The 23,550-nt window shown below is 39.9% G+C and overlaps 2 protein-coding genes across 2 annotated transcripts in view; both read right to left on the reverse strand.

Moving 5' to 3' along the window:
* Positions 1-11,050, reverse strand: part of LOC139208003 (abl interactor 2-like) — a 43,878-nt gene extending 32,828 nt beyond the window's left edge. The window contains exon 1 of the mRNA XM_070837534.1: positions 10,934-11,050. Coding sequence (XP_070693635.1) covers positions 10,934-11,050 — 117 coding nt within the window. The remainder of the gene's footprint in view (positions 1-10,933) is intronic.
* Positions 11,051-12,514: 1,464 nt separating this feature from the next.
* LOC139208798 (transmembrane protein 237A-like) lies at positions 12,515-18,587 on the reverse strand. The gene is made up of 10 exons (XM_070838540.1): positions 18,518-18,587; positions 18,300-18,422; positions 17,579-17,684; positions 16,869-17,023; positions 15,308-15,428; positions 14,292-14,483; positions 13,241-13,314; positions 13,069-13,156; positions 12,864-12,985; positions 12,515-12,582 (listed from the first exon to the last, which is right to left on the reverse strand). The coding sequence occupies exons 1-10, from the start codon at positions 18,585-18,587 to the stop codon at positions 12,515-12,517; spliced, it is 1,119 nt and encodes a 372-aa protein (XP_070694641.1).
* Positions 18,588-23,550: the final 4,963 nt, after the last annotated feature.

Genomic DNA, 23,550 nt, shown 5'->3' on the forward strand with positions numbered 1-23,550 from the left:
ATGTTCACGCAACATCAAAACTTGGATGAAAATTCACTTAGTTATTCTCTTCAACATGGGATATAGATGAAAGTGTGTGTATATGTGTGTGTCTCCATATGCAAATTACAGACACAGCCTCTGCTTACCGACCATGCACAGAGGTGTGTGACAGTGGGAATCTGTGTGTGCATGTTGAAGTAAAGGTACACCTCATAACTCTCGAAGTGCTATTCTCTTTGGCTTTGGACCAGATCCAACAATGTCTCAATTCAGACAGGCACACACACACACACACACACACACACACACACACACACACACACACACACAGCCTGCTTATACCTTACAAGGACAGTTATTTCATGTGTGTTTAAACTTCTAGCAGAAGTAATTTACATTTTATCACATCATCACTTCATATAACCACTACACACACACGCAAATATGTATGGATATACATAACTGTATACATACATGTATACAAGTATGTATAGTGACTTGATGTGTCAAACTCCTAGTGCACGTCAATACAAGATACTATAAAAACTAAGCCACAAAGATAATGATAATGTGCAGAGAAGTGAACATGGTTAAAAAGTCCCATATTCTGCTCATTTTAACTTATACTTGCTCATACTTGTAGTTGGAGGTTCTAGTTCAGGTTTACATGGTTTAATGTTCAAAAGACATGGTATTTTTCTCAGAGCTGATATGGCTGCCGCAGCTGTTTTGTTTTAGAAGAACAGAACAATGTGCTGCTTTGCTTTTGCCTTCGACATCTTTGTGTTAGCTATGGCTGGCGTTGGGTAGGAAAAAACAATGGCGGTCAGTGAGGTGGATTCAGGAGGTTTTCAGTGGGCAAGGACAGTCGGCCTGATGGAGGAGGTCACATAATCAAAAGATCCCTTTATGACATCATAAAGGGAACTAAATCTAAACAGTGTTTTCACATACATTTACTGAAAGATGGAGCAAGAGAAACAGAGAGCCTTTTCTCATAGCTTGGCAGTCTGTAGGCTGTAGGGGGACACATTTATGGTGAAAAGATCATTTAAAAAGTACCTTTAAAAAGATAGTGAACAGTGCAATAAACAGTATGTAAAGGCAGCGTATGCAACATATTTTAGAAACAGTTTTTGTCATATTTTTCTAAATTCTCACAACAGCTCGGCAGCAATCAATAAATCAAATGGTTTGACAAATGAGCGAGACACCCCACTGGGAGTGAGAGGTCTGAAGTGAAGGGTGAGATATTTTCAGTTGGATACTTTTACTAGTTTCTCTAATGTTACAGACCCCATAGTGCAAAGTATAGTATAACATATACATAAGCGAATGCTTGGGCATATTGCCCTTCTGGAGTTTATTGTTCAGTGTCCAAAGATCCAGTTCTGTTGCTGTTTGTTTGTGATATAACAACCTTGCCCCAAAGGATTACACTGCAGCCCATTTCACGGCTGCCAGCTGAGGCAATCTACTGGACCAATCCCAACACTTTTTGTACCAACCAGTCATTTCAAACCCAAAATATGAACAAATAGGGCCCAGTTTTAAAAATACCTAATTTACTCTTTGAATAAAAAACAATGTTTGCAAATGCTGTTGCAACTGGCTGCAACCTACTAATAGAAAAGTAAAATTTACATAAAAGTAAATAAAAAAACTCCAAAAAAAGACGGGGGATGCGGTTTCAAATGTCTCAATTGTCTGATCAATTGGTCTTTGTCTACCATCATTTTAGTGAACTGAGACACCCAATACTACAGGATCTTTGAGTTCTGGTTTATCTGCATTTGCCATTAGGGATGTTGATTTCAAGCAAAAATATTATTTAATAGTCAGTGTGAAGTATTTGAAGATTATTCAAATAGTTCACAGACTTGATCCACATCTTTACAGAGACCTAATACACGTCTTTACAAAGACTTAGCTTCATCTCAATGCCCTGTATCAAGCTACTGCTTCCAACAGGCATACTACCAGGTGCCGGTAAACTAGGGAAAAAACTATTTCATTTAAAAAAAAATTAATGACCATCCTAATATTCTAAAATCATAACCCATCCCTATTTGCAAGGTTGAGGTTACTTCATGGAGTGTGCATGGGCTGAACAAACAACAGTCAGCATGACTACATGTTACTCTGTCTTTTGAACAAAGGGCTACCTCTCTGAACTCAGTTTCCCAGAGTCCTTAAGTTTTCACACATAGGTGCTAAACGCACCCCTGGACCCAGCTTTACAGCCACCATTGGCCAATGTGGGACACATGACCCTACAACCTCAGGCCACAAAACCAGAGCTCCCTCTCTCTGATCTCTCATCTGGACTGTGGAAAGTCCAGCTGTCCTCCCAGAGCTCTCTCACACCCCTGAGAGTCTCTGCCTCTGGATCCCCAAGCTCAGCTCTCACTGGGACCCCTGAGAGTCCATTTACAGGCCTGCAGCTCACTACTCCAGCCCCAGCCTCAGTGTGGCCGGTCCCAGAGCAGACCACCTTTTTCATGGCAGCGACACAAAGCCCTGCCTGAACCAAGCTTATCAGCGCCAGCAGGTATGACCCAAAGTCTGCCAGCCGATCTTCAGAGCAACATGAGCACACGCATGTTAGCAGAGAGCTGCTAACTAGCAAGGAACAAATTCCTCCAGCCTGCAACCAGGACAGCTAAGAACCACACCTCTCCTCCAGCCTGGCTCATCAACAGGCTATGAAAGCAGCACACTGAAGGACCCTTCTTCCCTATTGAGGACTGGTAACAAACTCTTAATGGGCATATATAGCATAGCATAACTGTATACATGGCCATGCAATGGTTTAACCTTGTGAATGTATTGGTTTTGATTTGCTTTAATGTTCATTGAGTTAGATCAGATTATTGTGATGTGGTGTAGTTTACTGTATAGCCATAAAGTTAAGTTGATGTTAGTTTGCTCACACAGACACAGGGTCCTGCATACAACTAACCATCCTCTCCTAACCTGGCACCTTTATCCTACACACTCACACATGCTGGTACAAACAGGCCTCGACCGAGAGACGAAGCTAAGCTAACTGCTACACTGGTGGCCATTGTGTAGGGAGTCACCATTTGGTTCTCCCACCTTTTGTAGTCCTCCATGTTGCATACCATTGCCTGGTCACATGTACATGTACATGTATTCACATGTGCTGCCCAATCGAGGTGGACTTTACATTAATCAATATAATTTTCAATTATCTTAGATAATTACTAATTATTTCTAATAGCCAAATTGCCCCAGACATGGTGCAAACCCCAACATTTTGGCGCCGCTGTGTAAGGCAAGGTACGATTAGCACCATTACACACACGTACCAAAGCTATAGACCTATACTGAAAATCTACGATACAAAGACTGTTACAAAGTTAGTGTCTATGGTTAACCCTGACATTATCTATAGTATTTTTAGCCATATAGTTTCGTCCCAATCTGGAGGATGAAGTAGGAACAGTTCAAACACAGAAGTCAAAAACATGAGTGTACACTCATGGCCCATCCCTACATAAAGGCTGTATGAATCAGACTGGGTTAGGCTGAATTTGAGCTGGGGTAAGAGCTTGTAAAGAGAGGAGATAGCATGTCAGGTTGTGTGGGTCCACTTTAGCTTTTTGTCAGTGGACTTTGACACAGTTCTTTTCTGTTTTTTTAGTAGAGTATTCTGGGAAATATAGGAAATGAGTACCTGCATGAGTACCTGCAGTAGATGAAGATGAGGCAGGACAAGTCAAAGTGCTTTGGTCAAACGACACTCCTGCTGCCAAATAATCACTGTGATGCACACACAAAACAAACTAACAACATTACAAAGGAGTTTTGATTTAAATGTGAGCTCATGTCAGCTTGCAGGTTTGAAAATGCCATGCTTCTGACAACAAATCCATCTTTCCCAATGCTCAGCTTGTTTCGCCCCCGCAGGAGCTGTTCCTGGCACCAGCACTGAAGGTGGAGGCTGATGCTCCTTCAACTGGAAACCAATCGCCATGGTTTCCGACCAAACACATACACACACATAGACGACTAGCGTCCACATCCAGCCTCCTGCAGCAGAACCATGTGTTTTCAATGAGCAGCAGGGGGTTGAATTGTATTATGACTACCTCTGCTAACAGCTAACCAGGACCAGCTGTGGACGACCAAGGAGGAATAAAGCAGGACAGGAATATGTGTGTGTGTGGGGAGGTGGTTGGGAGGGGTGGGGGGTTCAGCACATGCTCAGTGAAGGCTATCTCAGCGACCAGTCTTAATGTAGATGTTTGTCATCTTTTAATTTTCACTTTTTTTTTTTTTTTAAAGAAATTATTCAGGCAAACTCTGTCTATATTATCTTAGTATTTATTGTATATATATATATACACAATAAATGTGTGTGTGTGTGTGTATATATATATATAGTATTGTATATTATGTAAAATGTACTTTAAATTTCTGTCACAGGTTACACATATACAGCATCAGTAGTATGCTTTCTTATCAGAGGGTTGCGCAATAGGACGAATATATCAGCCATCTGTGATTGTTCCATTGGCGATTGTTTTCTTTTTTTGTTTTTTTCTCATTTTACTATGCTAATTTCATTGGTCTGCCTACTTGAGAATTTTATCCTTTATAACAACAAGCTCTTCAATGACTGTGTCGGGATTCACCCACCACTTGTGCACATTGCAAACACACACACACACTTTCATTCAAAGTTTCTATTAAGGTTTTTCAAATGAAACTTCCAATGACTGCCATCATATTTTATGACATCATCATAAAAAATCCTTGAACATAGTACTCAATTTGAATATAGTGATTCATCTGATTAAACGTCTTTCGTATTAAATCAACTTGCTTTAATGAATATAAAATGCCTACAAACTAGTTCAATTCAATTCAATTGTATTTGTATAGCCCAATATCTCAACAGAGTGTCTCATAGTGCTTTACAAAGTTCACTGAAATAAACAAGTGTAAGCGAACAAACAATCTAATAAAGAGTGATTTCTTTCACGTCTTTCTGCAGTCATTATTGGTATAAAAGTGATGAGGTCTTGATGAAACAGCCTTAACAACAAGCTGTTTTAGCTTAGCTCTGATCCCAGCTCTCTACATCATCTTTCTTTAAATCAATTTACTATAATACTATAATACAATAACATTAGTGTAATCTAATCTGCAACTGTCCAGAATACAGTAAGCATTATTGGTTCAGACAGAATGAATAGTTGTGCAAAAGAGCAAACAAAAAAGCAATGTGGTGTGCGTCAACTCACGTCAATTAGGGATGCACTATATTATTGGTGCGTTATCGGTATCAGCGGATATTGGCTTTAAAATTCATCAGATATCGGCCAACATTATGATATAATAAAATCAATATAACAGCCTGCTGCTTCCTTGATTAAACTCCTGACATCAATGCCATGTCCCTGGCTTAACAATGATGCATGCAGCATGATGCGATGACGCAAGCGCCTACCTTCAGCACGATAGCAGGTAAAGTCAAAATGTCAGCAGTATGGAAGATTTCAGTGTCAGAAATGGACAGCACGTAGTGGTGAGAGACAGCCCACGCAACATGGCTAAAGCAGTTATGGAGTTAGGCATGTCAAGTTTGCTGTGCATGGTACACAGATTGCAGCTTGCAGCTTGCAGCTTGCGGTCATCGAAGGTGTGCTCTGACAGCGCAACATCACAGATGTTGTGGCTGTAGGAAAGAAAATAATTGTTGGGCATTTCAAGCACTCGCAACTTGCATGCCGTCCACTTTAAGATGTCCAGAATGAGCTCAGGACGGCAATTAAAAGGCTACAACAAGACGTCTCCACCTGGTGGAATTCAACTTCATGATGCATAGCCTGGTGGAACAGAAACAGTGTTTGGGCATGTATGCTGCTGATTTTGACCTCCCAGTGACACTGTCGACAAATCAGTGAGGAAGTCTTGAAAATAAGATCACCCTACTCGGCCCCTTCAAGCAGCTGACCAGAGAGATCAGTTCTGCACAGGCCCCTGCTGCCGATGTCACTCCAGCCATGGTGCCACTGGAACGGCTGATTAGCAACAGAAGTCATACAGCGGTGTCCAAATTGCCAAATGTACCCTACTGGAAGCTGTCTGTGCTCTCTTTAATGGCATGCAAAGCAAACCTCTTTATTCCATTGCAACCATTGTCATTGACACGACATATTTTCCGACGCACACTCTCTGTCCGCTGGTGGGAATGTGCTCACCTGTGTGTGCACGCATCCGGGCAGAACTCCGCCGTGCGCGATACAGAGAGCAGAGGAGAATAGTGAACGTGCGACAGAGACAGAAATGACATACTGTCGTGTAAATAAGATAAATAACATAAAGATATTTAGTTTATTTAATAAAAGAACGAGGAATAGACCTGTTCTATAGGAAAGGTAACCTTAAATGACTTCTGTTGTGATCTGGCGCTATATAGAAAAGTGCACTGCTGTTGCAGAATTATGTTTGGCACTGCTAAATTCCTCCCTCTCCACAAAGGACATCTAATTAGTGTAGCCAGTGAGTGTTGAAGTGAGAGTGAGAGAGCGAGCAGCAGAAAAGTGACAGTGAATGCAGGCAGAGCAGAGGAAAAGGTCAGCAGTAAGTGGTCAGTCTGGCAGTAAATGTATAGTGCAGGCTACAGTGTGTCAGGTAATAAATGCTGCTGCTTCTCAAGGCCAGGAGAAGTCTCATCTGTTTTTTTCAAACAGAAGTGGAGGGGGTCAGCCCTAGCAAACAGCTCCCCTGTGCTTCTGACTCTGGTCTGGAAGCTGAGCAGGCGGAGGCAGTTTCACCGATTATAGTGGAAGTGTTGCAACCATAGACTGTATATAAGAAGTGGACAAAGCCACCATAATGTCACCGATTGGTTTGCAGAATGCCATTATGGAGCCATGAGTTTGGCATTTTAGGCGTCACCATCTTTGTTTGGAACCAGAAGTGACATTAAATCTGTGAAGACCGGCAAGACCTGCCTCTGATTGGTTAATCTCAAGGTGGTGCCGCCCTAAAGTATAACATGCTTTAACATCTATTTTATTCTAATTTGGACCATAATTTACTAAATGAACATCTTGCTGTACTGAAGATTTAAAACTAGCGATTGTGACCATAAAGTCATCAGGATGTTTACTGAGGTAGCACCAAGTTCCTCCATGTGTTTTGGTTTGCAGAATTTGTGTACCTGATGTCAGGACAGAACATTCGGTTACTGTCTGTTCATGTTTATCTGAAACACATTTTGAAAAGAGCTGGTGATCTGTGTGTTTGTCCTGTGCACAGCTCCCTCTCCATTAAGTTTATCTGAGACAAATTCAAAAATTCACAAAATATCATTTGCACCAGCCTATTGCCATATTTTAAATTTTTCTTTAGTGAAAAAATCCCACGAAAAGACCAACACTAACGATGAGGTGATCGGACAAAGTACAGTGTAGCCAGTGTAAGTCTGATAAATCCATTGTTGTACTGGGTAACGTGTTCCTTCATTAAAATAAGCCTGGGTAGTGTAGTCTTTTTTTGAGTCGATCCTATACGCAAGCATTTCATTTTTTTTAAATATCCATTTCCACTGACTTCCCAGCACATAACTGTGCAGACGTGTACTGTATTTGCTCAGGCCTCAAGAGCCCTTCTGGTATCTGTACACATAAAGAAACCTTCCGGCAGGGCACGCTTTGCAATTGGACAAAACAAAAAGATTTGCACGCTTGCTTCCCCTCCACTGCTAACTCCATCCTGAGGGAAACAGTGTTATTACTAGTGTAATGATAAGTGGCTGCCCAGCTTTACATAAATCTAGACTGTCTGATGGCCCTTGGCCCTGCATGGCCTCCTCCTGGATAAAGTGAACCAAGCAGGGCTTAATATGGGTCAACACTGGATCCAAATATTTAGCCCACAAAACAAGATCAACAGCACTAGTGGATTATGTAACAGCTCACATCATCTGCTGGCAGTGGGAATGTAGGCCAGTGGGTACTGAGTCAGGCCCCATTTGGACATGAACAGTCTAATGAACTAAAGAAGAGGTTTTTCTTGCTCAGAGAGACAGAAGAGAGTGTTACTAGTTATTTCAATGAAAAAAGGAAGAAACGGATAAAGAGGGGAAGAAGGGAAGTGGAACACTTTAAAAATGGAAAACTGGACAGAAAGGATAAGAGAAAATAAGGTTACAGTGAGGAAAGAGACAATGGGATAGAGAAGTAAAAAGGGAAACGAAATGAAACGGGAAAGGAATATAATTAATAGGCTGCATAAATATTCTTTCATTATATAATATTTAGTAAAGACTCTTACATGCAGCCTGACTTGTTGATTGACTGACACAGCTTCAGAAATGTAATGAATATGAAATGTGGTAATGAACAAGTGTATATTTAAGAGCCAAGTGAGTAAGAACAAGTGTTCATCACAGCCTGCCTACACACACACACACACACACACACACACACACACACACACACACACAGCATCTCCACTAACCAGCCATCAAGAAGGATGTTAGCCCAGTACACAGATATCTAACTAGCTATCTTAAATGTGAACTTCGGTATTTTTGAACCTGAGTCCTAACTGTACATATTCTGGTGTCTAAATGACTAATGACTGGTAGGTACAAACAGTTTTAGAATTGGTCCAGAACTGCTGGCAGCCATGAAACGGGCTGCAATGGCTGCAAACTAATCCTATGGGGCAACTGTGCCCGATAAAGTATGTCAATTAAAAGTGCTTGTTTTTGCCTCCGAGAGGCTCAGATTGTTATTTTAAGTGTCTGTCAACATCGCTGAAAGGATTCCTGCATACAGTCCTGTAAGATCCTTTTTGTTTAACAAGATACAACCGCTTCTTGTTGTCTTACAAAAACAGTAATTTTACCATGCACAATTTAGGAATTGCTGATCTACCACTGCCTCAATTAGTTAGTTTGTTTGCGTTATTATGCATTTAAAACACCAAAGTCACCTCACAGAGAAATGGCAGTGGTAGACGAGCTGTGTTCTGCAAAATAAAACATGTTAAACATGTTTAATGTTTTTATTAATGGAGTCTGGTGGTTTTGAAGAGTGTGATATAACAGATCCTTTCTGTATAGTTGTCATGTGTTTCCACCAAGTACAAAGCAAATTTTTCACATGAGAAATTTACATACAAAGGCAATGCTAAGGTATGAATAGATGTGAGAAGATGTGGGATTATGGTGGGTGACGCAAAAGACGGGAAATTCGCATACCGTGCAAATTGTACAAATAAAACAAAATATTCAACTTGAGTGAAATATTTGGCTGGCAGCACACACAGAGACAGCTTCAGTGAATGTGTCCTCGAGAGGAATCGCAATGCTGATAGGTTGTCCTGATGTCCTAATGTTGAATCAAACATGGAGTAGCAAAGCTGGTGACTGCGGGCACCCACAGCTCCAGGATACCACCCGACACACATACAGAGACCGGACAAAAGAGAAGAGGGCTGGAGAAAAGTCAGCAAGAAAGTCGGACTACCTGTTAAATTCTGAAAGTTTGTGTTTGTTACTTGCTTCTAGCGTTCAGTTGTACTTCACTATGATGAAACAATCAGATGATCAACATAAATTAATCTGCAAGTCTTTCAATAATCAATACATAAGTACAAATACATAATTAAGTCTAAATATTGCCAGCTTCTTCTTTTCTTTGTCTTACACGTCAATACATCCACTGTAAACTTGGTTATGGTGGATATCTGAAGGCAACGTCATGCAGCAAACTTTATATGTTTGTTTATTTGTGTATTTATTTAGATCCTTATTAACTTTTACAAACTCAACAGCTACTTGTCCTCCCTTCCCTCGCTATCGGTTGTGTGTGTCATATGCTGAAATATTAATTCGACTGACCTCACCTCATCAAACAAAGTGGCTACAAATTCACTGATTCCAGATCCTCAAATATGACCACTTTCTGCCGTCCTCTGTTTTATGAAATGTAAAATTGAATAACACAACGATCTGAGATGTTGAAATGGGCATTTTTTTATCTTTTCTGGCATCAATTAATATAAAAAATAATGAAAACAGTAATATAACATGAAACATCAGGGCCAGATTGACCTATTAGGCATCAATTAGTGCATCAATTCTGCTTCAGGACAATCTGAATAAGAAAAAATTCTTCTTAGATGTTTGGCTTTCTTGTTAGACTGGGAACACACTAAAGTAAGTTTTGTTATGCATGGCAGGTACACAGCAATAGGACTACAGTGACAGTTTGAAACCACATTTAGAATATCTTATGTGTTTATATATGTATATGGAGCAACTTTGCTCACAAAGTAAAAGATGATGAATTGCTACAACAATATTTTGGTAAAACAACACTCTTCCAACGGTATAGCCTCGTTCCGTTTTAACTGGGCCACCCTTTTCTATCAAAATCGGCGAGAACGTGTCACGCCAGACTCCCACTGAAACAATTCTATATAATGATTCCCTGCTTGTCTGCAAATGCCACACACTTGATCAAAGATGAGAAAATACATTTTACGAAAAAACAGGAGTTGCTCTTTCATTCGGCATACATGAAATATACAAAGTAAAACACACCAAAGTAAAATGACAACTTTCAAAACTTACTAATTTAATTATGACATTCCAACAGTGACGTTTCATCACCACCGCGGTGCAGCGTACAGTTTAACCTGTGCCAAAGTTGAATTTTCACGAAACTGAACACGATAGGTGTAATATTCGGAAGCCGAATTGATGGTGAGTTGCTATCTATAAGTCCGTTTTTACATTTCATTTGGCGTGACTTAAATCTCTTAGACAAAAGCTAACGGTAACATAACAGAGCTTGGTGCTGTCATGCCGACCCATCACTCCCCTTTCCACACCGCCCACTCCCTGCTAACATTATCCTAAGATGTCATTTGACTCTGGTGTTTAAACACTAGCATGTACCTGGACATAGTTGCTTTCGCAGTACTCCGCTACTCTCTCCAGGTTGGTGAAACTGTCCAGTAAAGCTCTTCTTCCCGCAGGAATTTCCTCCTCCAGCAGCATTTGTAACTCCGCCATCTTTACATGGTTTTACTACTAAACTAACTAACGGCTGCGGCGCGCGCTGACTGGATGCATCCTGCTGCCTTTCATGACTGTGGGAAATATCACCACTGTGACAGGATGACCGAGAAACCATAGGAAAGTGGGATTTTTCTGTCACACTCTGAAAATGTGACTTTCAAAGGACGCCGATAACCAAATTACATAAATTCTATGAGTAATAAGAATGACCTTGCATTTTTGATAGAAACAGCAAACTATGAGAAAAGTGGCTGATTATTACGTGGTATTCATCTCCATCAGTTTAATGGAGCGTTCAGGTGATTTCAGTCAATTGCAGGATGTGAATGAGATAATGAACGGACAAAATCGTCTTATGAGTTTTAAATTACAAGTTGTATAAATTATTATAAAGTAGTTAAAGTGAGCTCCACCTTTTCCAGCTGCAACATTAGTAGGTGAATGCTTACACATTCATGTATCAATAATTCTAATCCAGTAATATGTTGTGCTTCTGAAATAGGCCATTCTGCATGAGTAATTGTACTTTTGTTACCTACAGTTTATTCTAATCAGAATTTCACTGCGGGGATCAATAAAGTATTTCTATCTATCTATCTATCATGCCAATACCTTTGTACTTTTACAAAAGTATTGACATGCTGGACTTTTACTTGTTACAGACCACCTACATAATGTTGATTTAATTATTTTTACAGGAAAGTACATTAGTTGCCCAGCTGAAGTCTGGGTAATATCTGCTGTAATATGCAGAGTCACTCAAAGGTTTAGAGTTGTTTGAAATGAATCCTCTTAAAACTCTTCGTGATGTGAATTTTCCTCAGATTGGTGTCCTGCAAGTATATCTCCCTCCCTGCAGAGTCCACGATCCTCTCTGTCCTCAAGTCCTGGGAATCTTCTGTCATCAGACCACCAGCAGGTGGATTACTGAACCTACTGGGCCTCAATATAATATAGTCACTTTGCTTCTCTGAGCACAGTGAAGGAGCAAAAAGACCTTCTGAATTTACATTTTGTGTTAACACAGTCTCACTTGCTTGAGGAAATAGGTCTATTCATCACGGGCCACGTAAATGATCCAGTTCTTAACAGTTGCGTTATTGAGTTTTCTGGGTTTAGCAGTTTCCAACTGAAATTCAGTCTGTAGAACTTAATGCTGAGTAACTTCAGTGAACTACAACTGACTCACCAACACTTTCTCCTCCCCGGCTGCTTGTTTGTTAGAGCAGCAGCTCCACCCTGTGGTCAGACGCTGTGAACAAACAAGCACAGAGCAGCAGCTACTGTACAGACAGTATACTGTGTTTCTTTATTTACAAAACCTTACTCAGGTAAACAAAGAGCTACATATCATATGGTACAAAAACATACACATGAACAATAGAACAAATTTAGAGAGAGACAGACAGACAGACAGGCAGGCAGACAGACAGACAGACAGACGGGGTTAGAAAGGTTTCAGGCAGGGATGTCCAGAGTCTCATCTCCTTTTGGGTATCCCTCCACTTCCATTGTCATCAAAAACTCTGCAAAGAAGAACAAGACCATCAGACGTCATTATCATGGAAACCACACACACACACACACACACACACACACACACACACACACACACAGGGGCCTGACCCCTATGTTCAGAACCTCTGGACTAAACTGTCTAAAGCAGGACTTTTACTTACACTGGAGTCTTTTTACGTTGTAAACTAAACAGAAAACGTCCACCCCTGTCCATTAAAAGTTTTCTGCGTGTCTTAATTTGAACCTAAAAGTAACTTACAGTAGAACATACGTCCTCCACCTACAGTACCTTCTGTATAGTCTATGTCTGGCCGAGTGGAGACCACAGCCCAGGCCAAACCCACCAACAGAGCCACCACCAGGTTCACTACAATCCAGGGCCGCAGGATCTGCTCCTCTGAACCTGGAGGCCTGGAGGAAGTAGGGGTAAGTGCAATTCCACAAAATATGATAAAACACACAATGCAATATAATACAGTAGAGTTCAGCCTCACCACAGAGTTTCATTTGCTGTAGGATAGAGGTTGATGCGATCGCTGGTCATTTGCTGACTGAGTGACAGGATCAGGGCTATGAAATATACTGAACACAGAGAGATGAGCTGTTACAACTCATATCATCATCATCATCATCATCATCATCCTGTTTTTGTCTTGTCTCACTTACAGAAAGAAGCCAAAGCAACAGGGTCCAGGGTAAGGAAGCCTCTCAGTGCCATGGAGGCCTTGGCCAGGTTCACCCTGCAGGTAAGACCACACGTTTATTTAAAGAAGAACTCTGGCATTTATAAACCTGGGCATGGCTTGTACATATTTTGTAGTTTATATTTTGTATTCTCTAAAAGACTGGTAGGTAGAAAAAGTTTAGGAATTGGTACATGAACATGTGGGGGCTAATATAATCTTAATATGATTTGTTTGTTTATTTCTTTTGTTTCTGGGATCATTCCCATTCCCATTATTGCATTTGACCAACGACTGCTGGCTGATGGATGTCACTTGAGATTTTCCCCTGGACTGTTGACTGGGCACCCAGTTTGTAATACCAAAGAATACAAGGGCTGTAATGAGTGGGCTATAGGATAGTGACTTAATAGACATTTAAGTGACAATCTTTGAGATTATTACTTTAAGTACACATACAAGATACTCTCTATATCTCAAAAGTATACTTAAAACCTACTTCGCAACATCTTAGAGGTAAACACTGTACTTTTTACCCCACTAAATTTGTCTGACAGCTTTAGTAACTTTGCAACTTAGTTTATATCCACTTCCTGTCCAGTGAAAACTTTGTATCTCCAAATGTGTTCACTGTGAATGTTTGTGAGAAACTGAAGGATGAAGAGTTCATCTATGGGTTGAGATCATTTTCCTCCTTCTTAGACTAAATAAACAATTTCAAACCCTCTCTGATCTGCTGGAAAATGTCTAGTCAAAGCTGAGAACAGGCTGTTATTCTAAACTGATGAAAAGTTCGCTTTTTAGAGATTTGGGCTTCTCACAGGACTGCAATGTTACTAATATATGACGATATTATAGACCACGATGCATTGCTTTAACAGTATATAAAGTAGTTAAAATGAGCCTAACCTTAAACATCTACAGGATTAAAATGCAGCAGCAACATCAGTGTTAATCTTCATCCATTAACAGATAACATCCATCCATCTGTTGTGTGTGTGATAACAGATGATCACACACACAGATGCACAGACCTGTCAAATGCAGACACAGTGCTGATTGCCAGCAGCAGGTAGAGCAGAGACTGAGCTGGGTAGGCCAGTGGGTGGTACTGCTGCAGCAGGTTAGGCAGTGTGGTCATCTGCTCGCCGGCCAGCACATACACAACAATGATGTTCCAGACGGCATAGCCGGCCAGGAAACCGTGAGAGAACAGACCAATCACCCTGCAGAGGGACAACACACACCGCAGGAGTGGTCTGACTAAGGAAGAATGTTTCAGGCATCTGCAACTCAGAAATCTAATTGAAACATTTGATTTACAGTCATTTGGACAGCACAGCAATTCAGAAGAAACGTTTGGGACAAAGATGTCAATGCAAGGTTAGGGCAATGTTGGAATTTAACAAGAGATGTTAATGTTTTGCATTTTGCAATTTGCATTTAGTCCAATATAAAATAGTGTATAAAATGTATCATGCAAGAGATAAAGTTAATAAATATGAGAGGAATATATATGATGGAAGCAGTGACATCCTGAGGACTTGGTTTGATATAGAGCGTTGGTTATCCCACTTATTACACAGCTTTTTACTTAAGAAATCAGTCATTTGACATAAAATATTACACAACAGCAACAGTCTGCTATACAGAAATAACAGGCCGTAGAATGCTGTAATTGACCAACAGATTTATTTGTTAAAGCTGTGTAATAAAAGATGATATTATCAAATCAATAAAACTTTATTGATCCCAAGGGGGGAATTCTTAAGACCCCTGCTGTATATAAAGTAATAAATATAAAATATGAATACATTTATAAAAAATGTGCTATATTAAAGGACAACATGTTTTAATCATAATCCAATAATAATATTGTATTGTATATGAAATGAGCCATTCTGCATAATGAGTACTTTTACCATGGTATACTTAAGTATGTTTTAATGCTAATGCTTTTATTTTCATTTACTTACTGCCATTCTACCAGGTGTGCTGGAAAAAGGTTTGTGTTTGTGTCTTGTGGTTGTGTAAATGTGTGTGTGCAGACCTGAAGCCACTGTGGACCCTCATTGCGACATCTCTGGTGGTCCAGATCTGTCTGGGGTCCATGTAGTCATCCATCATGTCTGAGTGTCGGAGCTGCTCAACTCGCTCTGCCTGGAAACGCCCTGCACACACACACACACACACACACACACACACACACACAGACACACACACACACACACACACACACGACAAGTCAAAATATCTGTCGTAAAATTTTTATGAACACTGACATAAATGAGCTCTGTGGTCATATTTGAGAGTGTAGTTAGTCCGGTGAGGCAGAGGAAAGTGCCTGAGGAGATTTGGTGGTTCAGGTGAGGTCAGCTGCCAGTGACCCACATAGACAACAGCACAGCTTCTGATGGATTACAGAGGCAGCACAATGCCAATGTATTCGTTGCTACTGAGCATTTAAACAGCGGCCTCTGTTCAAAACATTAAAAGAGAAAGCTGATATTCAGAACCTCTGCCCTATTTGACATATTTTGGGTTCAAAATGTTGCTTAGTACAAAAAGTTTTGGAACTGGTCCTGTAGAGCACCTCAGGTGATCAAAGTAAATTCAAGAGCTGGAAAGAGATGGAAAGGATTCTTACAGAGACAGACCTGCTGTAATAAATCTCTCTTCAATGACACCAGACTCCATTGTCTAAAACAGTCATTATGCCTCGCAGAACAGACTTTGTGTAACTCGAAGGGTTTCAAAGGGTTAGTTCAGATCCAACTCTATCAAACACCAAAGTCACCCGATAACACGAACAAACCAACTGATCAAGGCAGAGCTAGACCAGCAGCGTCTGTGTTCTGCAAGGTAAAACAAAGTGTAAGTACATAAATCAAAACCTACTGGTTACAAAGTAAGTCATGTCTTATTTCATACAGTAAAGTTTTTCCAGAAGCCATCCCAAAATACAACACTATACAGTATGAAATGGGACAAAATACTACATAAGGACAAAAAGTATGATGAATAAAATTCCTATTATTTTTCAAAACATCCCATTTCCTATCTTTTTTTTTTTTTACTTTTATGACTTTATTTACAGTGTTTTGTGCTGGTACTGGTTTTGGCTGTATTGTTGCTCAAAACACCAACATCTGTATAACTTTTTTTTACACGTTTCTTATATCTCTTCTATATTTTCTATATATTATAAAATATTTTAGTATGATGCACATATTATGAAATACTTTTTGTTTAGTTATATTTTAGTTATACGATTATTGTTTGTTATATATTGCAGTATGATGCACATACTATATTTTTTGCGTTCTTGTTTTCTTATTTTCTACTTTCCTATACTTTGTCTATGCTTATATATATTTCTCTTTTAGAATGGAAGCAACGGTAATGTGACCCAGTTTCCCTCCAGAAGATCAGTCAAGTCTTGCTGATTCTGATTCTTATTTGTGAAGCAGAGGTTGAGAAAATTGTCGGAGTTGGAAGCAAGATGTCCAAGCAAAGTGCTGTTTACTTGTGACTTAAACTTTTGAATGTATATGTAGTCACTGGAGGCCTGGTGTTTCACTGTGTTTTCACCCAGTCTGATCCACACTCACTGTTCCTTTCCACGAAGACTTTGCCGACCGGTTGGCTATGCCCATGGGGAGCGGAGAACAGGGAATGCTGGGGGATAGGGGACTGGGCGTCTGTGACGATATCTTCGTCCTCTGCTCCCAGGTCATTGTTGTAGTGTTCTGACGCCTTTGCTTTCCTGGCATGTATACAAGACAGAAGATTTTTGACACAAGGTGAGTAAAAAGGTTGTTTGAAAAGAAAAGAACCAAACCAATTGAAATGTTCCAAATGTTTCAAAATCAATTAACAATATTTGTTTTTGTTTTAAAATAAACATTATTGCAATCAATACATTTGGACATATCTTCTCATTCGCTGGTATTTTTATTATTTTCTACATTTATTAATATAGAAGACATCAAAACTATGAAGGAACATATGAAATAATGTAGCAAACAAAAAAGCGTTGAACAAACCACAATATGTTTTATATTTTAGATTCTTCAAAGTAGCCACCTTTTGCTTTGACAGCTTTGCACATGCTTGGCATTTTCTCAATCATCGTCATGAGGTCGTCACCTGGAATAGTTTTCAGATCACATGTGTGCCTTGTCAAGAGTTTAGAGTTTGTTAAATTTCTTGCCTTGTTAAAGTGTTTGAAAGCATCAGTTGTGTTGTGCAGAGGTTGGGTTGGCACACAGTTCTATACAGTGAAAAGGCCTTTAATTTCAAAACATTTCAATTTTCTCACCTCTTTCTTTTTGTCTTTCTGGTCACAGCAACAGTTGTTTCTTCTCCACCCATGACAGACTCGGCCATGTTACCATTTGGCATGTCAGCTTGCTCTGCTTCCTGATCTGATGTGACAAACAATAAGAAAGCTCTGAAGATGAAGGTTCAATATCAATATAGAGCACAACTTAGCCACTTTGGTTTTATTATTACATTATCACAAAGTCAAAGCAAAGACGTGAGTAGACTCTGGCTGGGCAATGTGAATAGAGGGAAATGCACATGAGGTCAAAATGATTCCATTTGAGTGAAAAAATTGCAGAAAATAATTAGCAGAGTGAAAAATGTCCTGAATGAGAGGCCAGTCTCCCCCGAATACTGACCGGACAACAGAGAGCTTTGTGATTTCACATGTCAAAGTTAATCAGATTCATTTCATGACTAGAGGCAAATGTGTCTTGAAATGAATGGGAAGCAAATTTTGCTCTAACTGCACCTATTGTCTTGTTGCATATATTTCCCTATTTTGCTCCCCAGTTTTAAATGTCCACTGCAGTCCTTGTCACTCCACTGATTCTGAACGAGCCAAGAAGGCCAATTATGTTTGTTGAAACAGACAACAAATCTTGAGGTGCTGGTGTGGGAGCGTTGCCCTCCCCCAGCTATCCTTCTAGCAGGTTCCCTCTTTGGTGTAAAAAATAAATAGATAACTAAAATAACAGTTGGTGCAGTGGTGCTACCAATAGTAGGTGCTCTCTTTTTTTTCTTCTTCTTCTGTGGTGCTGGATCCTGCGGTTCTGGGGTCAAAGGGTCTCTGCTGTCAGAGTGGTTCTTATTGGTCCCATCCTCCACCTCCAGAGCCACTGCAGGAGAACATGTTAAGATAGAAAAGAATAAACTATGGTAAAAGAGAACAGTGTTGTGTGGGGCTACATGTAAAGCCTCTGTCATCTCCTACCTTCTCCCTGTTCCTCGCCATCATTGACCTCCTTCTTTGGCTTCTTCTTCTTGCTCTTGACGGTTGGCATGGTGATGTTTCTGCGTGAGAGGATCAGCGGTTCAAAAGGACTGTTATTTTTATGTCAATAAAGTCAATTATGAGGATCTTTCAGCATGTAATGGGCTATTTCCCTTTCAAGAGGTTTTTTAGGGTTAGTCAATTAATGTTAACGAGGATTTAGGTTTAACGAGGGATGATGCATGTTTGAGATAATTGCATTAACCTGAGCTTTGAGAACAGGTGGTGCAACAAAGCTCAAAAAGCCACAAAGACTTGTATCAAAGGACGTTGAAAGACAGTTCTGATTTCTTGACAGTACACTGCAGTATGTTGGCATAATACATTGTTTTGTGTTCATGTTTGGCTGTGTGATGTATAAAATGGTGGAATTTATTGTACAATCGAGTCAAGTTATTTGAGTCAGACTTCAAAGCCGGAAACTCAACAAGATCCATTTAGCTTGAGTTTGCGGATATTAACACACCTTATGCCACAGCAGTATGGCATTGCACACAATGATTATTAAAGCAGAATCACATTTTCATCATTTTACATGTAGTGTTTGTGTTTTGAAACGGCCTGTAACAACTTTGTGGTTGCCATTCCCATTTCACTGATTTGTACTTAATAGAAGTTTAGAGACTCGCCATCCAAACATCATTTGCTGCATGTGTCAGTGTTTCCCTGAGCAAATGCACTGGGACACATTTAGAGTGGGGGTCAGGAATACTCACTCTGAACTATGTTTGTGTTAGTCCACTTTTTAAAAAGATGTGATGTCATTGAGATGAGGCCTTAGTTATACAATGAAGTGCATTATTTTATTGTATTCTACTAATAGTAATAATAGTGACACCTTTGGACAGAGATAGGCCAGCTGTTTACCTGTTCACAGTCTTTGTACTGAGTTAAGCTAACAGGCTGTTGGCCATAGTTACATATTTACCGTACTGACATGAGACTGATGTCAATATTTCATGTAATTCTCAGCAGTACAGGAATTAAACATATTCCCTAAAATATCAAACTACTAGCCTAGTCTCACCAACGTCTTAATGCTAAGCCAAGTAAACTGACTAGTGAATCTGCCATGAGTGTGGCACCAATCTTCTCATCTAGCTCTCAGCAAAAAAATTGTTTTAGTTTAGAATAGTTTTTAAATATCAGTCACTGCAAATTACATTCATTTGGCAGGAAGACATTTCAGCTGTCCAAAGTGTCCAAAGAATGAGACCCCTAGTAATGGGAATTAAAGCTTTTCAAGTTTGGTTTATTTTTTTTCTAAACATGTCTACAGCGTCTTGTGACTACCAGGTTCTCACTGGATTTTGGGCAGTACCAAAAATTTGGGCACTTTGGGTTTGGTTTGTAAGACCATGAGGGACACTGCTAAATCACAGAGGAGCACTAAAAGCATCCCAATGGGACATCCGGGCAGAGTCCTCCAGTCACAAGGAGGCAGCTCCTACTACAACCAGCCAACACCTTATGATATGTGCTGGACAAGACACAAAGGTACTGTCTTCCCCCTTAGATGAACAGGAAGGCATTTGTGAGCTCAGGGAAAGTCTGTGTCATGTTTGCTCAGATTTGTTACAGAACATCACATGAAAAGAGCCACACCGCCAAACTGAAACACATGTCGCTACCATGATGACAAACCATGATGTCTCCCCAAACCTAATCAAGTTGGTTTTATGCATAAACAAAACCTTAACCACAGCGTTGCCACACATCCTGCTGATAGTGGTGTCAGATCAGAAAACACACTTACCTTTGTCTATACCTCCTTATATATTTATTACTACAGTTTATACCCGCATCACATACATAATATCTTTATTTTGCTACCTGCTTACAAGCTTTTTTTTATGTCAAGGATGTGAACAGTTTGATGATGATCATTAAACCTTCAGGGTGAATGTGGACATTAAGTTTTTAAGGATTTATTACATTGCTGGACTGTGAAGTCAAAGAGATACCATGGTGTTAAGGTTTCAGTTGTCAGCTCTACTGAGCATTTTATCAGGATCGTTTTCATGACAATGAGCAAAAAGATGATCTAATCTATCAATATACACACTTAAAGTTAATGTTAAAGTTAGTATTAATATCATATACTACACAAGGGCAGGAAAGCTCGACATAAATCAACATAGTTGCTCTTATAGGAATTATAGAACACATAATATTAATTAAAATCAGGATTGCTTACTTTTTTTTTAACATTACTTTTGCTTTGTTACTTTGTTGCTTTTTAAACTCTGAAACTCCACATGCCTGCCAATGTCCAGGGGTAGGGTAGACTGTTGCATATTGGTCTTGTACACCGCAGACAAGTGGAACTGAAGAGGTTAAAGGATGACCTGATTTAGTCTAGTCTAAGTCTTTGCTTACCTAACTGTACACTTTGTTTATGTCAAGAAGAGGAACTATTTCTATATTACTATTTCTAAGTACACTTTGAAAAAAAGTATTTACAGGTGTATTTCAGTTAGTCTGTATCAGTGCTCACCTGCGCAGTTGACTTGGCCTGTGGCTGTGAAGAGGAAACACTACAGACTATCACAGACTCCCCTTCTGTGTCTGATCTTATCAAGCTGAGAGAAAGTGTCTCAGGGTGAGCCTTTCCCTCAGCTCACCCTTGTTCCCTTTATGTCTCTGTCCTCTGCACTTGTTTAATCCCAAAAGTTGGATTCAAGACGCCTCCTGGACATTAAAATCTTTAAACTTGAAGCATCAATCCGAAGTGAAGAGATACGTTAAAGCAGAGAGGAGAAACAGATGGGAGAGGAGGCTCAATTGCAGATTTGAGACTTGTCCGGGGCTTAAAGTGGCAGGTGGATCATGTGCTGAGCCGTGACAGCTTCTGGGAGCTTTGTGGTTGGTCGATCAGATGTGATGTCACCTGCTGGCACTGCTCTGAAGTAGCCATAGATGCTAATAATCCCTCAGCCTGCTCTGTTTTCTTCAACTGATCCAGTCACTCTCCAGAAACAAAACCAGGTCGGTCAGCAGACATAGACGTTTATGAGTGTTTTCAGCAGCCCCTATACGATAGATGAGGAGCCACGAGCAAGCAAATAACTTAGTTACGTTAAGTATGTGACAAAAGGTTATGTTTACGAATTCGGTCCGGTTTAGGCACCAAACTTGGTTAGGTGTGGGAAACTGTAGTGTCTTTGTCACTTGACTCTTTGACATTCTGACCTGAAGAGGGTTTTAAGAAAAGGGCATGTTAGTAATGTTTAATAATATAGTTTTGATGTTCGAGTTTTTCCCCACTGACAATTCCCTAATTTAACATGTTTTTTATTTGTAAAAGTTTATTGTTAGACGATCAGTATGGATACAGTTCAGTCAGTTTGGTACGTTGGATGGCTCATTGAGCAGGTGTGTCGGTTTTGTGTGGGGTTAACAGGTCAAAGGTAAAACCTTCACACAACAGAAACCAGGCCAACACATTGAATCCTATTAGACACATGCACAACACACACACACACACACTGTACATATAGAGCCTGGTGTGTGCAACTGGAATGATTATACATTATACAATAACAGCAAAAACACTAATTAGCGATTCATTCGCATTTAATGATAAAAATGTGAATAATATATTAAATATTAAAACTACTACTATCCACTACCCTCACTCAATATTGTAGCATGACATGAGACATAAAAATGCAGAATTTTCAAAAGGGAGTTGTTATTTCACCTTACAAACAACAATTTAACATATAATTGTAAATTCTATATTTTAAATTTCCCTGTCGTGGGACTAATAATACAATATCTTATTTTAGGAATATCTTGTGATATGGTGCTGCCACACGTTCCCGTGACTCCACTAACTCATATTATCTGCTATGTTATGATACGCTGACCAACACTTACTGCTACTCACTACAAACTAGGGTCAAGAGTATTGTAACTGTAATCAGCATGTCTGAATGTGTGAAAACATTCTGCATGAAAACAACCCCTGTGTAAAATGTAAATAAAAACAGGATACAGTGATTTGTAAATCTCATAAATCCATCTCTTATTCAAAACAGAACATACAAAAGCATCTCAAATGTTTACCATTGTGTAGCATCCCCTCTTGTTTTAGCAACAGTCTGTAAATGTCTGGGAAGTGAGGAGACTGCTGGAGGTTTGGGGGAGCAGTGGAATCCTGTTCTTGTCTGATGCAGGATTCTAGCTGCTCAACAGACCTGGGTCTTCTTTTCGTTTTATGATGCCCCAAATGTTTTCTATTGGTGAAAGGTCTGGACTGCAGGCAGGCCAGTTCAGCACCCGGGCTCTTCTACTGTGAAGCCATGCTGTTGTGATGGATGCAGTATGTGGTTTAGCATTGTCTTGCTGAAATCTGCAAGGCCTTCCCTGAAAGAGATGTCTGGGTGGGAGCATATGTTGTTCTAAAACCTCTATATAATTTTCAGCATTGATAGTGCCTTCCAGATATGTAAGCTGCCCACGCCATAGGCACTAATGCAACCCCATATCATCAGAGATGCAGGTTTTTGAACTCTGGTCCCTCCAGCTTATTACTGTGACTGTGTTCACAGACAATGATGTCTGGGTCCATGCAGTGATTTCCAGTACAGAATTATGCCTGTTTTCAAAGCAGCGCCTCAGGACCCGAAGATCACGAGCATCCATTAGTGACCTTCGGACAGCACAGAGTTCTTTTGATAATATCACTGACCTGTTGCCAATTGCTTTTCCAGCCTTTTGTTGTCCCTGTCCCAACGTTTCTGAAATGTGTTGCTGCCATCAAATTAATATTTTCATGAAATGGTAAAATGTCTCACTTTCAGCATCTGGTATGTTGTCTATGTTCTATTGTGAATAAAATATTGGATTTATGAGATTTGCAAATCATTGCAATCTGCTTTTATTTACATTACATACAGTATCCCAACTTTCTTGGAATTGGGGTTGTACATTCAAATGTGTGAATGTGTAAAAATGTCTTCATCAAA

Source organism: Pempheris klunzingeri, chromosome 10 (genome assembly GCF_042242105.1).
Source record: "Pempheris klunzingeri isolate RE-2024b chromosome 10, fPemKlu1.hap1, whole genome shotgun sequence".
Classification (NCBI taxonomy): domain Eukaryota; kingdom Metazoa; phylum Chordata; class Actinopteri; order Acropomatiformes; family Pempheridae; genus Pempheris; species Pempheris klunzingeri.